General features: G+C 41.7%; 1 protein-coding gene across 5 annotated transcripts in view; it reads right to left on the minus strand.

The window, feature by feature from the left end:
• The window catches only part of LOC100764874 (cyclic AMP-dependent transcription factor ATF-7), an 85,923-nt gene that overhangs the window by 2,644 nt on the left and 65,340 nt on the right, over positions 1-17,939 (minus strand). For all 5 annotated transcript variants that reach the window (XM_027396711.2, XM_027396715.2, XM_027396716.2 and 2 more), the window contains 7 exons: positions 14,726-14,863; positions 10,258-10,415; positions 9,054-9,153; positions 8,440-8,553; positions 7,702-7,854; positions 4,446-4,643; positions 1,517-1,625 (listed from right to left, as the gene is read on the minus strand). In XM_027396711.2, the coding sequence (XP_027252512.1) occupies positions 1,517-1,625; positions 4,446-4,643; positions 7,702-7,854; positions 8,440-8,553; positions 9,054-9,153; positions 10,258-10,415; positions 14,726-14,863 (970 nt within the window). The remainder of the gene's footprint in view (positions 1-1,516; positions 1,626-4,445; positions 4,644-7,701; positions 7,855-8,439; positions 8,554-9,053; positions 9,154-10,257; positions 10,416-14,725; positions 14,864-17,939) is intronic.

A 17,939-nucleotide genomic window follows, 5' to 3' on the forward strand; every position in this document is an offset into this window, starting at 1 on the left:
CAGAGCTATGTGCACATCTATAAACCATGTATATGCTTGGTGCCCGAGGCACCTAACACTGAGGCATCAGATCAACTGAACTGGAGTTACAAGCCGTTATGAGCTACCACACAAGTCTTGGAAACCAAACACAGGTCTTCTGCAAGAGCAGTAAATGCTCTTACCCACTGAACAATCACTCTACTTCCCAGTTGTACTATTTTTTGTTTTTACACTTACTATATATCACATATTTCACTTATTTCTTTTACTGTTCTTGACTACTAAAATACAAGCTATTCAAGGACAGAGATCTAACCTAATCAGGAACTCAGTACCTGCACCCTGAAGTACATATTAATTTTTTTTTTTTGAGACAGGGTTTCTCTGTGTAGTTTTGGAACCTGTCCTAGCACTTGCTCTGTAGACCAGGCTGGCCTTGAACTCACAGAGATCCACCTGCCTCTGTATCCCAAGTGCTGGGGTTAAAGATGTGTGCCACCAACACCCGGCTATATTAAAATTTAAATAAATAATTCAATAAAGATTCCTAAAATTTTTCTCAGAATACATTTCTGAAATGATAAAGACAACTAGTAGAAAAACTATTTGCTATATCCAATATTTCTATGTGTTTATTTAATCTGTAAAGGAAAATTAGAAATTTTTAGTTTTTATTATACACAACAAATTATTCATTGTAATATTTACTTTATAATAGTGCTAATGCTGAGCCCAATTCTATGGACATCTCTGGTTACAGACTGAAACCAAGACCATTATAAACATGAAATCTGCCCTCAAGTCCCCATTCTTCAACTCCTAGGCACTGTCAGCTGTTCATCTTTTCTCCAGGCCAAGACTATGTTTGGGATCAGAAGACTTCTATTACTTTCCCACTGTGTGTGACTTCTGGTAAATGATCTGAGTTTTCTCACTTATAAATGGACTAGCTGCTTCATGGGAGAATTGTGAGGATGGCAGATAAAATGGGCCCAAGAAATATTGCTACTGCTTCTCTCCAACTATTATAGATAATTAGGATAATTCTGCATTACTGTCAAAGTTTTATTTTTTATTTGCTTGTTTGATAGAAAGTTTCATGTAGCTCAGGCTTGCCTCAAACTTTGGCCGTAATTGAAGACCTTGAACTGATCCTCTTGCTTACTAGGACTATAGATAAGGGGAAAAAAAACAAAAAACAATTTATTTATTTATTTTGGTGGAACTGATGCGCCACATAGAATGGCATTATAAGCAGCCAAGACAGTTCCTGTGGGCTGGGTGTTGGTGGCTTACACCTTTAACCCCAGCATTCGGGAGGCAGAGGCAGGCAGATCTCTGAATTCGAGGCCAGCCAGGTCTACAGAGCAAGTGCCAGGATAGGCTCCAAAGCTACACAGAGAAACCCTGTCTCGAAAAACCAAAAAAACAAAACAAAACAAAACAAAACAAAAAAACAAACAAACAAACAAAACGAAACACAGTTCCTGTGGTTACCAACTGACTGGATTTGCTTAGGTTGTGAACCACTCACCTAGGTAGCCTTGAGTCTTTTTCTGTAGTGCAGTGACAGGGCAATCTTTATGAGCTAACAGCAGCTGTTTCAACTGAGCTACTTCATTTCGTAGTAATGTGACTTCATTCTGAAGGGGGAGGGAAGAAAAGAATAGTAAGACAATGTTATATTAAAACACTACAGCAAACATTTGTATGGACTTACTAGAATTATTTTGTTGGTATCCATAGCAAACCATTTATTGTAATATTAAGTTTAGTACTGTTCTAATGTTGACTACAATACTGTGACCATCTTAGTGTGACAGCAGAATGCTGTCTAGATTTTCCTCCCCAAATTGGGACATGATCTGGCAAATCTTCAGAGAGCTCAGAGGCAGGACAGTCATGAAGTCAATGACAGAAACTGCCTACAATGAAAAGTAAGGACCCATAACAGGAAAAGAAAAATGACTTATCTGGGATAAGACTGGCTACTCCCAAATTAATAATGTAAGGTTTTCTGACCAAGAAGAAAGTGTGCTTCTGGAAATATGTTCTTGTTTGTTTGTTTGTTTTGACAATGTTTCACTTTGTAACCTTCGTTGGCCTAGAATTCCTTATACAGACCAGGCTGGTCTGAAACTCACAGTGATCTACCTGCATCTGACTCCTGAGTACTGGGATTAATGAATGAGTCATCAACTTGGCGTCAGAAATCTCCCTCTGTCTCTCTCTGGTTTTTCAAGACAAGGTTTCTCTGTGTAATAGCCCTGGCTATTCTGGAACTTGCTTGGTATACCAGGCAGAGATCCACCTGCCTCTGCCTCCCGAGTGCTGGGATTAAAGGCATGCGCTGCTGCCGCCGCCGCCACCACCACCACCACCTGGTGGAGCATTACTATTCTAATGAACAATTATAATAGTGTTACTGTCCACTGATCCATAAAACCTAACACACTCAGAGTGTAATACTATACAGCTGTTTTTTTAAAAAAAAAACAAGGCAAATCCTTCCTCTCCTTTGCCAGGTTTCCATGAGATACTGTTAAATCATTCATGTTTAAACCAACTCACAATCCCTCCAACTCTACTACAAAAACTAGAAATAAAAAAAAATTCAGATGATGGGTGGTGGTGATGCATGCCTTCAATCCCAGCACTTGGGAGGCAGAGACAGGTGGATCTCTGTAAATTCAAGGTCAGCTTGGTCTACATAGTGAGTTCCAGGACAGCCGGGACTATATATATATATATATATATATATATATATAGAGAGAGAGAGAGAGAGAGAGAGAGAGAGATCCTTCTTGAAAAACCAAAAAACCTAAACAAAACAAAACAAAAAAAAATCCCAAACAAACAAAAAAACCCCACTGTATACATGCAGGAAATTGTCAAAGCATAAATACAAAGTATTCTTTTTTAAAGTTTATTTTGTGTGTATGGGTGTGCACATGTGCGTATCACAGTGTGTGTGTGTGTGTGTGTGTGAGAGAGAGAGAGAGAGAGAGAGAGAGAGAGAGAGAGAGAGTGAGAGAGAGAGTGAGAAAGGGAGAGGGGGGAGAGGGAGAGAGGGGGAAGGGAGCAGGAGCGGGAGAGGGAGACGGAGAGAATCAGGATAAGAAGTGGGATCTGAAAAATCACATTCAAGTCATTAGACATGGCAGCAAGCACTTTTCCACCGAGGCATTCTCCTGACCCCTTCTTAAATTTTATTTTATTTATTGTGTGTATTTATACATTATGTGTATATATGTATGTGGTGGGCACATGCATGCCTTACTGTGCATGTGTGGAGATCAAAGGACAACTTATAGGAGTAGGTTCTCTCATTTCACTATGTGGGTCCAAAGGTAGAATTCAGGTTGTCATCTCACTGTCCCATAAAAGAAACTTTAAGAAAACAAAACCAAAGAAGGGAAAATAATATTCAAGAGAATGCTTGGATTATAATTTTGTATTCAAGTGTCTCTCTCTCTCTCTCTCTCTCTCTTTTGGTTTTTCGAGACAGGGTTTCTCTGTGGCTTTGGAGGCTGTCCTGGCACTCGCTCTGGAGACCAGGCTGGCCTCGAACTCACAGAGATCCGCCTGCCTCTGCCTCCTTCAGCAAATCCTCCTGGCGTGTGCCACCACAACCAGCTTTTTTTTCTCTTTTATTAACTAACCTACTGTGGTGGTTTGAATAAAAATGGCCCCCATAGGCCCATAGGGAGTGGCACTATAAGGAGGTGTGGCCTTGTTGGAGGAAGTGTATGTGGGGTGTGTGTGGGGGTGGGGTGGGGGGTGGACTCTGAGGCTCAAAAGCTCAAGCCAGGCCCAGTGGCTCACTCTTTCTTCCTCCTGCCTGCCAATCCAGAAGCAGAACTCTCAGCTCCTCCACCACCCATGTCTGCCTGGGTGCCGTTCATGCTTTCCACCATGACAATAACAGACTAAACCTCTGAACCTGTAAGATACCCCCAATTAAATGTTTTCCTTTATGAGTTGCTGTGGTCATGGCGTCTCTTCATAGTAATAGAAACTATAATTAAGACAGCTACAATAGTTGGAGTGAACTAATTTCTCATCAGGTGTTCTCTAACAGTTCTCTCCAGTCAGGTTCTATTGATGATTTAAGAGAGCACACCCTGGGGGTACTTAATCTGATTTCCTTCAAGATGGGTCTATGTCTCCACTCCTGCCTTCTCTCCATTCTGACTGCTGAGCATTCTGTCTGAGCTATAACCCTAGCCTCCAAATGGCTCTCTGAATGACTTGTGCTAGTGGAAGATCTGGAAGGAGATAGTCTTTTTCTCAATTGCTAGGGGAAGAGTTTCAATCCTGACTATTATGGGACGTTTACACTTCCTGTAACACTTCTGGATCTAGCCTAATTAAATAACATCCATCCTCTGTTCTACTACTGCACTGTTTCCAGATGTGGCCCTGCTCTCCAGATTCTACAATCCCAACAATCACCCACTCACACTCAGCTGAATGTTCTGAGAAGTAAGTTCTTCTGCCTTCTTTTCCAGGGAGGACACCCACAGCTTCCGCTTTTGGCGGCACCGGGAGGCTGCAGCTCGGTTTCGCTCTAAAAATCGCTGCCGACGCTCATCTGGATCTTCATCTACTGTGCGCCGACGTCGTCCCCCAGTGCTAGGGGTGGGCTGAGCTGGAGAGACCTGTTGACCAGGAAAGAAGAATACATTTTTCTTTTCCTTTTTCTGGTTTGTCTTTGAACATTCTTGGTATACAGCCCAGGCAGACTCTGAATTTTGGTCCTTCTGCTTAGGCATCCAGAGTGCTGGGATTCACAGGCACCAATTTCTAACTTCATCCCTTGGCAGAATAGAGAAGTCCTTGATAGGAAAATAATTCTTTCCAAATCAAAGCTGAGCTAGGTAGATTAGTAAGGGCTGGTAAAGATCTGGCAATCACACCAAGTCCCATCACTATGTCTACTAGCTTCCTATCCCACCTCCCATCTCTCAGTCCTCTCAGTACACATGCAGACTAGCCACAGTTCTGTTGGAAACTGATTATTTCTGAGACACAGAAATGAAACTAAGATCATTTAGGAGTTTGTTTTGCTTTGTTTTCTTTTGGGCCTGGGAACTGAACCTACAATGCTACCTCTTTGTTGGTCTTCCACTCACTCCAGAGTCTGGTCTTCACTCATTCCAGAGTCCCAGATAACCTTGACCTCCTGCTCCTCCTTGCTCTATCCCCAAATGCTGGAACTCTTGAGATTGCTGTTCCTCTGTCTTACTCTAAACAGCTTGGATTACAGGCCTGTGCAACAAGGCCCACTTGCTATCTTTCCTTCTCTTCCTGTCTCTCCTCTTTCCTTTTTTGACTCAGTGTCCTTTTTTGTTTGCTTGTCTTTTTTGTTTTTTGTGAGACAGGGTTTCTTTGTGTAGCCTTGGCTGTCCTGGAACTCGCTCTGTAGACCAGGCTGGCCTTGAGTTTATAGAGAACGTCCTGCTTCTGCCTCCCCAGTGCTTCGAAGGTGTGCACCACCATTGCCCAACGGTCTTGTTTTTTTAAACTCCCTTTGCACTAAAGCACTTTGGATTATCTTTCCATTCTGTTAGTTGACATATATACAGAGAAGGCACATCAATTTCATGACAATGCCGAAAGTAAGTTTTTTTTTTTGGTTTTTCGAGACAGGGTTTCTCTGTGTAACTTTGGAGCCTATCCTGGCACTCGCTCTGGAGAACAGGCTGGCCTCGAACTCACAGAGATCCGCCTGCCTCTGCCTCCCGAGTGCTGGGATTAAAGGCGAGTGCCACCAACGCCCGACATGTAAATTCTTTTTTAAAATTAAAAAAAATCATATGTTATTATTATTATTAATTTGTATTATTTATATGTGTGCATGTGTGTATGTCATGGTGTTTGTAGATGTCAGAATACACGTTTGTAGAGTCAGTTCTCTCCTTCCACCTTCATGTGAGTTTGGAAGATGGAGCTCAGGTTATCAGTGTTGGTGGTGAGCATCTCTTTTCACTGATCCATCTTGTAGCCTCTAAATTAGTTTTTAATTTGAGTATCTAGGTTAGTATTTTCCTAATGCTAATAATCAGCTGCATAAAGACAAGCAGGAGCTACCACAACCACAAGAAAGGCGCGCTTGGGAAGCAGAAACAGGCAGATCTCTATGAGTTTGACACCAGCCTGGGCTACAGAGTGAGTTTTAGGACTCAGTTACATAGTAAGACCCTGTCTCAAAAAACCAAAACCAACAAAAGAAAATCTACTTTAGGCTCTACTGAATTATGTTCTCCAGTAATAAAGACATGATTTTATTTAGACTGGTATTGTCTTTTCAAAGAAAAAATTAGGGAGTTTCTAACTCACAGAATGAACTAAAGGTCCTGCTTGGATCCTAGTACTGAGGAGAGCCTTTCTTCAAGAAACCCAGGCAGGCATGGTACCTGCTTTTAATCTCAGCTATCTAGAGGCTGTGGTAGGCCAGGCAGTGGTGGTGCACACCTTTAATCCTAGCACTCAGTAGGCAGGGCAGGTAGATCTCTTGAGGTTAAAGCTGAGGCCAGACTGGTTTACAAAGTTCCAGGACAGCCAGGGAAACAGAGAAATCATGTCTCAAAAAAAAAAAAAAAAAAAAAAAAAAGAAAAAAAGAAAAAAAAAAGGGGGGGGGTCAAAGCCAAAAATATAAAAAAAGGAAAAGCCCAGCTCAGGCAAGAGATACTACTTTATCTCCAGAGACTGGCTGGCTTGGGGGAGGGGGGTCAGAATGGTCAGAAGCCTTAGCTTTCAAGAAGAAAACACAAATGAAAGCTCATGTTGTTGGCCAAGGGTTAAGGCAGCATATGGCCATGGAATGCCTGGACATGTGGCAGTGCTGATGAAGCAGGTGGTGACATCAGTACAAGAGAGACTCGGCAATGAATGTAACTCTAGAAACCAATCACCTGTCCAGTGCGGACAATTATGAAAACCAAAGCCATTCAGTTCCTAAAGAATCCCTCTTTGGGAAGAGATTGGGCAACTACATGGGACCTCTGCTGACTTTTAAATTTTTTTAAATTTTCATTTCTTTTTGATAAAAAGGGACTATTGGATTGGTATTGAGGAGGTTTTTTTCTATGTTTCCTTACTTTTAATGAGCTATCTATTTTACTACTGTAACATAATATTGTATTGATTTTTTTGGTTTTTTGGGACAGGGTTTCTCTGTGGCTTTGGAGGCTGTCCTGGAACTAGCTCTTGTAGACCATGCTGGTCTCAAATTCAGAGATCCGCCTGCCCCTGCCTCCCGAGTGCTGGGACTAAAGGCGTGTGCCACCACTAATATATTCTTATAATGTACTTTGTGTTCTAAAATCTAATCCGGTAACTGGTAACTTATTTTGTTATGACTTAGTAGATAAGCAAGAGATACAGAAGCCTCCTTTGTTAAGTGCTCAATGTGGCTTCATGTGAGTCTCCATCAGCTCAGCATCTACATTAGGCTATAACTCATGTGGGAAAAAATATAGAGGCCTTCTCTGTAACAGCCCTGCATAATTCACACTGCTTGCATTTATGTCTAACACAAAGGTAGGTAAACAATAGTTTGTTTCACTGTAGTCATCCTACCAAAAACATCCAAAGTAGCAGGATACCTGGGAAGTTAAATCCATTCTTCTCTCAGTTCATGCTTCTTGCAAACAGATACAACATAAAAAATAAGGGCAACACATCTTGTTCTCCCCTCCAAGGGCACAACTGACCTGTGGCTGGGCAGGGGATGGGGTATCAGGGTGCTGGATGAGGATCTGGTTCTGCTCTGGACGGGCTGTCACCATGGTGCTGGCAGTACCCACCACCATTCCACAACCTCCATTGACTGAAGAGACTTGGTGGGTCAGAGTGGCTTTTAGTCTCTGTGTGGAAAGATTGTGTTAAAGGGTAAGGGTAAGATTTTGTCAAGGAAAAGAACTTATATTTTATTACTGACCTTATACTTAAAATTCTCACTCCAATTTTCTCTTAACAGAGGAACTAAAAGACAATGATGGAGAGAAAGTGTGCACCTGGACCCCTAAAATGCCTACTCTGTTCCCTGGCTGTCATCCTGACACAGCTGGGGATGGGGGCTTGTGGAAGCAATAGGACCCAGATGAAAATTCCTTTCTGGAACCTGGCCAGATGCTGGTTACACAGCTATTCACCACTTGGCCAGCTCTCCTGCCTACTCACCCCCTCCATCTGTCACCCTGGAACTGAAATGGCAACTGTTCCATTCCAAACAATCTGTGCTGTTTCTTCCTGTCCCATGACCTGTGCCAGGCTGCAAGGGTAGGGACAGGAGACTTAGGAATCAGGTCTTTTCTTTCCCAAGCCTCACAGCAGGATGTCTTTAGGTATGCAAGCTTCAGAAGGCTCCTTTGTCCAGTTCACTTGAAAAATCTAGTCTGATACTACTACTTTTAGAAGGCCAGTATTGCTCTAGGCCAGGATGTACTCACCATCTTGGCTTCTGATGGCATAGGGTGGCCAGATGGAGAAATGGAGCCACTACTGTTAACTGGTGGGCCAGGTATACCAGGAATGTTGGGCACCATGGACACAGGTCTGGCCAGCTAAATCAAGAGAAAGAGACGTGGTAGTATTGGTTTTTCCTAAATTAAGTGGTTTTGAGATTGGCATGTCAGGGCCTGTTCTGTATAACCTGCTCACAGGACATGCAGGAATAGCCTGGGAAATATCTTACCTAAGGAGTGTGACAGAGTAAAGAATTTCATTCTTTAGTGTGGGACATTTTCTGTGGGAAGGGCTGGAGGTATATCTTTAGGAAAGTGGTGAGCAATGCTGGAGAAGCTATGTGCCAAGTGAAATCAACCAATCAGCAGGTTGGCAAAATTAACTGCTTGACTAGAAGCCAATTGTCCAGATGAGTCTTTGTCTAGTGTTTCACAGTGTTGGACTGGCAGAGGTTAGTGAAGAGTTTGGGCAGACTGCCACATACAACTAATACAGTCCAGGCCCACATTTCCCTGGGGGTCCTCTGGTTATGATCATTCAGGTGGAAGGGAGGGATCAGTGTGCTGGCAGGTTTGGCTGCCCTAACTACAAAGCTTACCGAAATAACAGAAGGCATCTGAACTGGAGGCCCTGGCAGCACAGGCATGGTCTGTCCATTAGCAAGATGCATGACGAGAGGGAGGGAGCCAGTAGGAGATCTGCAGGAGACATGAAAGGAAATATCACAATCTCGACCTTTTGCTCATTGGTCTTCCTCCTATAATTAGAAGGTTGTTTTTTTTTTTTTTTTAATAGTTTTCTCATTAGGGAAGGCATAGAGCATCACTATAAAATCTTGACATTCTCTAGAACACTAGAAAAATGAAGAGAAATGACAGTCTGTTTTTTTTTTTTTTTTAACCCCCCTAGGGTTTTAACAAAATTACCTTAGAACACATCAGACAAGTCCTAATTTACTTGCTTTAGCCTGGCAAAGACTTGGTGGTTTTTTGGTGCTGGGGATTAGCAGAGCCTTGGACATGATGAGGAAGTGCTCTATTACTGAGCTATGTTTCCAGCCACACAGTCTAGCAAAAAAACTTTATAATTTTCAAATTAATTGAATTTAATGGCCAGGAGGTAACTCTACTAGGAATCTGGGAATATTAAACAGACATCTCCTTTGGCAAAACAATTTCCTGAAAATGTTTTATTTTAGGAAACAATCTTAGTAACTAATTTACTAAATAAATGCCTGGAGCCAGCTTCAGTAGCATATAGCTGTAAGCCCAGCATGCAGGAGGCAGAAGTAGGATCATGAGAATCTGAGGCCACTTAGAAAGACTGTGTCTCAAAACAACAACAAATCTGAGAACAACAATACAACAGTTTCTATTTTTATCAAATAATTTCAAAGCACAGAGATTCAGAAGGGCACAAGATGGTTCTTCATATATTATAGAAGACCAGTTCTGTTTACAGCACTCACATTGGGTAGCTCATAATTCCAGATCCTAGGGATCTGACAACACCTCTGGACTCTGAGGGCACCTGTACTTATGTGAACATACTCAGAGGAAGTCACACACTACACATAATTTTAAAAGGTAATAAAAATAAATCTTAAAAAAAAAAAAAGCCCAGTGGGTGGTAGCACACACCTTAATTTCAGCACTCAGGAGGCAGAGGTAGGCGGATCTCTGAGTTCGAGGCCAGGCTGGTCTACAGAATGAGTTTCAGGACAACCAGGACTACAAGAGAAACTCTGTTTCAAAAAACCAAAGGAAATCCAGGTTCACAGTTTCTCCTACTCTCCTACTTACCCCATTTGCCTGTTAGATGGTGGAGCCTGTGTAATGACAGAGGTTGGGGAAGGAAGAGTTGGGTGAAGTGGATCATAACCTAAGTGGAGAGGCAGAGAACCAGGACGTACGATAGTGGGTGTAGGGGTAGAAATCAAAACAGGTTTTGTGGCAAGTTCCTAGGGAGAGGAGACAACAAGTTTCAAAATGTTAAGAACTGTGTATAGGGAAATACACAGTTGGTACTTTCACTGAAAGAGCATTAGTTACAAATAAATGACCCAATTCCATCACAATCATGCACCCATACCTCACCCATTCAGTAGGAACAATGATTTAAGATCATCTGGAAAATCATTTGAAATCTTTGGAGAAATGCTGTACCATGTAACACTATAGTATCATATAAATTCTAGGGGTGTTCTACCCTACAAATACTCTCACTCTAAATAATACTGAAGTGTCCTATGACCTCCAATGAGAAAAGCAAGGTTTACTGGTGGTGGGACAATCCATTGTTTCCAATGGACTTGATTAAACAAGGTCTATAGAAACTTAAGCAGCTATCAGATTGAAATAGAACATAATGCTTCTCATTGTTAATTAGTTAGGGTCTTAGACCATCAGTGGCCATACGGGCCTTAAAAACATCTCTAGTCTCCAGAAATTAGTTGCCTATAGAAAGGGGAGGGAGGGAAGGAGATGGCTAATATTTGTGGAGACAATAGCTTTGAGAACTTAGCATGTCAAATTTGAAGCCAAGCAAGATGAGGTACAGATGTTCTGTCCATAGTACACGTTAAAATTAGCCACTGGCAAGACAGTAGAGTCTGGAAGGAGATGTAAGTGGGCTTCTGAAGCTCTGATATCATCTGGTTTTCATCTAGGTGCTGATTACTAAGATTATTTACTTTCTGGAAAGTCAGAGAGCTCTATAATTACAGTGCATGTACCACTATGTACATGTATTATATGTCAAAAAAAGTGGTCTTTAAAAATTGTCAGGTATAGGAGGCAGTGGTGGTGCACACCTTTAATCCCAGCACTCAGGAGGCAGAAGCAGGCGGATCTCCGAGTTTGAGGCCAGCCTGGTCTGCAGAGTGAGTTCCAGGACAGCGAGCACTACACAGAAAAACCAAACCAAACCAAAATGAGCCAAGTGTGGCGGAGGATACCTGTATCACAGCACTTGGAAAGCTGAGGCAGGAGTATTACTGTCAGTTGCAGGGCAGTCTGAGCTACATTATGAGACTGTCTCAAGAAAAATAAAGTTTAATGCCGGGTGTTGGTGGAGCATACCTTTAATCCCAGCACTCGGGAGGCAGAGGCAGGTGGATCTCGAACTCACGAGGCCAGCCTGGTCTCCAGATGGAGTGCCAGGATAGACTCCAAAGCTACACAGAGAAACCCTGTCTCGAAACCCTCCCCCAAAAAAAAAGTTTAAAACAGAACAACAACCAAAAGCTAACACTCTTAACAAATATTCCCTTTAAGTTATTTCCCTCTGGGAGAATTTTTTTTCCTAATAGTTTAATGTCTTGTGCTGGCTAGTTTTATGTCAACTTGACACAAGCTGGAGTTATTTGAAAGGAGGAAACATCAACTGAGAAAAATGCCTCCATAAAATCTGGCTATAGGCAAGCCTTTAGGGCACGTTCTTAATTAGTGGTTGATGGGGGAGTGACCAGCCTATTATGGTGGGGCCATCCCTGGGCTGATGGTCCTGAGTTCTATAAGAAAGCAGGCTGAGCATGTCATGGGGAGCAAGCCAGTAAGCAACACTCCTCCATGGCCTGTGCAGCAGTTCCTGCCTCTTGATTCCTGCCCTGTCCAAGTTCCTGTCCTGACTTCCTTGATGAACTGTGATGTGGAAGTGTAAGTCAAACATCACAGCAATAGTAACCCTAAGTAAAAGACATGTCTAATTAACAAATTATATGGTTTTATTTATTTTTTTTTTACTAAAAGATACATTTAGTTATTTATTTGTGGTTGGAGGGTTGTGGAAATCAGAGGTCTCTCCTTCCACCATGCAGGCAGGTCCTGGGGATCAAACTCAGGCTGTCAGAAGATACCTTTACCTACTGAGACATCTTGCTGCCATTTTTATTTTTTCTTTTGAGACAAGCTTTTTTTTTTTTTTTTTTTTTTTTTAATGTCTCCGACTGAACCTATTTCTAAATAAAATCTCTTTTCCTCAGGGGTGAAGAAAAGCTGTCAAAATCCAACAAAACAAAATCCTTAACTGTTTCTGCTCAGTATGGGTTGAGGCACTGAATGCTAGCTCTCACCGAAGCTCTGCAGCCTTCTGAGCACACTCCACTGGGATTGTCTGTGCAAGCTTTGCATCTCTGGGCATTCTCTCAGGAGATCCAGGAGGCTTGCCCACTTGTGTAGTAATCATAATGGGAGCACTGCCCAAGGACCAGGTAACCTCCTGGGATTCTGGGAATTGTAGTTCTTAAAAAATCGAGACAAGCTTTTATGCAATCCAGTCCAGGCAAGCTTTGAACTCACCTGGAACTCCAAAGTGATGTTAGGTGTGCACCACCATGCCTAATTTCTCTTTTTTCCTTTCTTTTCTTTCTTTCTTTCTTTCTTTTTTTTTCTTTTTTAAAAAACAAAACTCAGGGTCTTACTATGTAGCCCTGACCCAGAATTCACTATATAAAAGACTGGCCTTGAACTCAGATATCTACCTACCTCTGCTCCCAAGTGCTATGACTAAAAGCATGTGCCACCATACCTGACTTCTTTTTTACTTACTGAAGTATATATAATTTATTTAAAGGCATTACAATGAAATTACTTTTGCACAAGCAAAATCAGGATGAAGACCATTTCCAGCACCCAAGGTTTTCCTGTGTCCTTTCCTAATTCACATTCTTCCATCATGAGAGGTACCCACTATTCTGTTTATCTTCTTTCTCTTTGTCCCCTTTGTGGGATCCTCTTTGTGATAGCATCTTGCTGTGCTCCCCAGGCTGGTCCTCCCACCTCAGCCTCCTTAGCAGTTGCCACTACTGCTATACACCACCACACTGAGATCTTCCATCAAATAATTTTGCATCTTCTTGAACCTCCTATAAATGGAACCATATAATATGTACTTTTGTCTCTTTTTTGTTACTGTTTGTGAAATTTATGCATATTGCTATGTATTCCTTCCATCCATCTATCCATCCACCCACCCACCCTTCCTTTATCCCTCCTTTCCCTCCCCCTTCTTTTTTCTTTCTTTTTGTGGTACTCAGGATTGAGCCCATAGCCTTACACAGGATAAGCAGGTACTCTACCACTAAATTTCATCCTCAGCCTAGTTCATCCAATGCCATGTATATCATATTCCACTTTAGAAATATATCACTATTTGCTTGTTGCTGGGATGGAATTCAGGGCATTATGAACACTAACTAAGCAAGTACTATCCTGAGACACACCACCAGCCTCTCACAATTGATCATTTGTTTTGGTTGATTGATACTTGGAATGTTTTCATTCTCCCGTCTAAAATTAGTATGTATGTGGTATATGTATGTTTGTGTGTGAGTGTGGTCATGTGGAGGTCAGAGGACAACTACTGAGTTTGGTCCTCCCCTTCCATCTTATTTCGAGACAGGGGCTTTTCTTTTACCACTGTAAACACCAGGCTAGGTATTTTTCTATCTATCTGTACCTGCCATCTCATAGTAGGAGCAGTGGAATTATAGGCACATATTACTGTGCCTGGGTGGTAAGTTTACCTGGGTTTTCTGGATTTGAACTTGAGTTCTCATGCTTTTACAGCAAGCACTTTTACCCACTAAGCTATCTTTCCAGCTCCCAGATACATTTTTTTCTTAAATGAATAAAATTTCTATTAACAGTCTTACTTATTTCTGTTGGTACACATACAAACTAAACTCTCTTCAGTTTAAAATTAGAAGTGGGATTGATGGATGACTGAATAGGCATAATTTATTTACATTGCTTAAATATTTAAGATTCCTTTCACTGGGCGTTGGTGGCTCATGCCTTTAACCCCAGCACTCGGGAGGCAGAGGCAGACAGATCTCTGAGTTCGAGGCCAGGCAGGTCTACAGAGCAAGTGCCAGGATAGGCTCCAAAGCTACACAGAGAAACCCTGTCTCAAAAAACCAAAACAAACAAACAAAAAGATTCCTTTCAAACTATGTATAGAAATATGTATCCAAATTGGAGACTAGGGCAGGAGCACTGAGTTCAATGAAGTCCAGCCTGGGCTACATCAATGAGATGCAGGAAACAGAGACAGACAGAGAGAGACAGAAAGAAGGAGGGAGGGAGGGAGGGAGGGAGGGAGAGAGGGAGAAAGAGAGTGAGACAGAGAGAGAGAGGAAGAGAGAGAGGAAGAGAGAGAAGAAACGAAATGAGGAAAAGAACATTCATTCTTTTGAATCTAGTCAATCCTTCTTACACCATTTATGAATCAAAATTAACATTTGGGATGACTTCTGGGAGAAAATTTTACCTTCTCCTTTAGTGGTGGGGAACAGGGACTAGAGGCAGGACTGTCAGGGGGTGACGAGTCTACCTCCACTGGCTCCTCTTCCTTGATTTTGATGTCTGGTGTTGAAGGCAGAGACATGTCAAGAGGCCCAGCAGCACCCTGGGAAAACAGTAAATAGAATTCAGTTTCTTGATGCTCATGATGAGACGAGGGCATTTGCTTTACCAAGTTCAGCTCTTGGTCAAAGCACTGAACTGCTTCATGTAGACTCTGGCCAAGTCACTGTATCTTCTTGGAGTTTCTGTTCATTAACTATGAAATGAAGATAACATCAGTTGCAAGCAAGTACTTATAATGCTTAAAAACATGCAAAATAAATGCCAATTAAATCCATGCAAATATTACATGTATAATTTTCCCCCAGCAAAGTAAAGGGACTTAAGAATCAATTACTAATCAATTCCCAACCAGCTTTGCTGGTCTTTGAAGAGCTGTGAACACTCTTTGCCAACCATAATGCCTTAGTTAACCAGTTTCCAAAAGCAACAGAAGATAAACTAGATATTAAAGTACTGCAAACAAGATAGAAAAGATCTTTTATGGGGAACCTACCATGCTAGATGGTGGTCAAAATCAGTTTAGGGCAGGAGGCTAGAAACTTTAGGCATACAGGGTTTGGGTATAATAAAGAAAGGAAAGGCTGGTCATCTCATCAATGAAAAAATTAGAATTTGGCCTTAGAGGCAGTACCAGTGAAACCAGAAAGTAGAGAACTTTCCTGGCAGAGGTACAACTACGTGATTGAACTAGAGCTATAAAGGGCTTTGCAGGGAATAGTAAACCATCTGAGATAACAACCTTGATGCTGTACATGACAGTTCAGTCTCATGTCAAAGTGGATCCTTTGTTCTCTTCTTCCTAGGCTTCTTGATGAAAGGGAAGTTTGTTCCTACTGCTTCCTTTGCTACTTCCCCCAGACATGGTCTCAACTATGTAGCTTAGGCTGGCTTTGAACTTAGGATCTTTCTACCTCCATGTCCCAAGTGTCAGGATGACAGATGCACACCATCACTTGCTACCTTAACCCCTGGAAGCCTAAGTAGCAAACTAATTCAGTGTACTGTACTAAAGAAGTAACATTTCATAAGGGTGAGAAACATCAAATGATTTTATTTCTGATTCACTTTTTCAGAGCCAATTTAGCTCATTCTGAGATCTCTGAAGACAACACATTGATGGGAAGGGATGCCTCTAGGGAAAGAATAAATAAAACAACTTCCCTTTAGAATTCCCAAGAGACATCTGCTATAAAAATTGTGGTTCAGCAAAGTTTCAGGATCATTAACTACCCCTGGAGATAATATTCTACATCTGTGCTTCTCATCAAGGGAAAGTAAAATACTCCTCGATGGCCAGAGAGACACACCAAATGACACTGAGGAAAGTGTCAAGTGAGCTAAAAATGGCAGCAGGAAAGATAAAGCAGTGAAGTAGGAAATGTAAACATTTTTAATTTTCTTTCTTTCTTCATCTTATTTATTTAGTGTGTGTACATATCTGTGATCAAGTGTGTGCTACGGTGTGCATGTAGAAGTTGGAGGACAACTTTTGAGAGTCAGTTCTCTACTTATATCACACAACTGTGAGGTGCATGCGTTAATATATACATACACACACATATATATATATATAGAAGTATGATGTAATTACAGACCTGATTTTAAAGATTTATTACTAATTATGTTTATATGTGTGTCTCTGTGTGGGTATGTGTATATGTGTGTGGGTGCCTGTGGAGGCTAGAAGCATTAGATCTCTTAGAGCTGGAGTTACAGGTGGCTATAAGATGCCCAACATGGATTCTGGGAATTGATTAGAAGTATTTGGACCAGTTATCTCTCTAGGCCCCAAAACCTAGACCTAGTTTTAACCAGTGGCTAATAACCCTGACTTCTAGAGTAAACTGATCATTCTTCTCCCCTGCCTACTTTTGAACAGGGTCTTGCTGTGTAGTTCAGACTGGCCTATGACCTGTGTCCTTTTTTTGAGACAGGGTTTCTCTGTGTAGCCCTGGCTGTCCTGAAACTCACTCTGTAGTCCAGGCTGGCCTCAAACTCACAGGAATCTGTCTGCCTCTGCCTTCCAAGTGCTGGTTTGACTTGTGACACTCTTGCTTCTGCCTCATAAGTGCTACAGGGACACACTACCACACCTGATTTGATCTTTCCATATTTCTTTCCCCTACAAGCCCCTTATTCCATTGAGATCACTTTCTTTTGATTTTGATTTTTCAAAACTATCTTTTAGTCTTCTAAATGAAGACACTCTCTAGGGATATAGGACATACAAAAGTTAAAACTAGTATCACAGTATCTTAGAATCAGAAGGAACCCCAACATTGTAGTCCTTACTAAAGTATTTTACTAAGTATATTCATGTATCTGAACATTATGGTATCTTTTACACAGTTGTTCTGCTTCAGTCTTTGGGCCACAATAAATTTAGTGGTTGAGATGTATATATGAGAAGAATAAGAAAAAAGAAAATAAAAGAATAAATTTAATTTCCTTCCTTCTTCTCCTCTTCTTCACATGTGTATATGTACCTAAGGGTATATATGCAGCACGTTCAGGAACCTGAGGAAGTTAGAAGAGGTTTTGGATCCCATGGAACTGGAGTTACAGACGGTTGTGGGTACTGAAAAACAAACCCCTGTTGCCTTCAAGTGCAGTAAGTGCTCTTAATCACTAAGCCATCATCTCTCCAGTTCTCTAATTTTGTTTTTTAAAGATTTATTTACTATGTATACAGTGTTCTGCCTGCATGTGTGCCTGCAGGCCAGAAGAGGGCACCAGATCTCATTATAGATAGTTGTGAGCCACCATGTGGTTGCTGGGAATTGAACTCAGGACCTCTTAAAGAGCAGCCAGTGCTCTTAACCTCTTGTGGGGGAGCACAGGTTTCTTTTTATTAATTTAAGAGAGAGGAATTGTGGGGGACCGAATATCCCTGTTATGGAATATTCTGGGATCCAGGCCCTGGCTGACATAAACAGTGGTGGCGCCAGGGAACCCCCCCCCACCCCCGTCACCATTGTATTGTTAATTAACACCAGGCTGATATGCCTCCTAATTTGCATCTCTGTAGCTTAAGCCTTGAGTAGGCCCATACCTGGACTCAAGACTCTGCCTGCTTGACCAAGAGTTGTTTAGGCAACAGAATCACTTGATGTTAG

Source organism: Cricetulus griseus, chromosome 2, assembly GCF_003668045.3.
Source record: "Cricetulus griseus strain 17A/GY chromosome 2, alternate assembly CriGri-PICRH-1.0, whole genome shotgun sequence".
In the NCBI taxonomy this organism is placed as follows: Eukaryota; Metazoa; Chordata; class Mammalia; order Rodentia; family Cricetidae; genus Cricetulus; species Cricetulus griseus.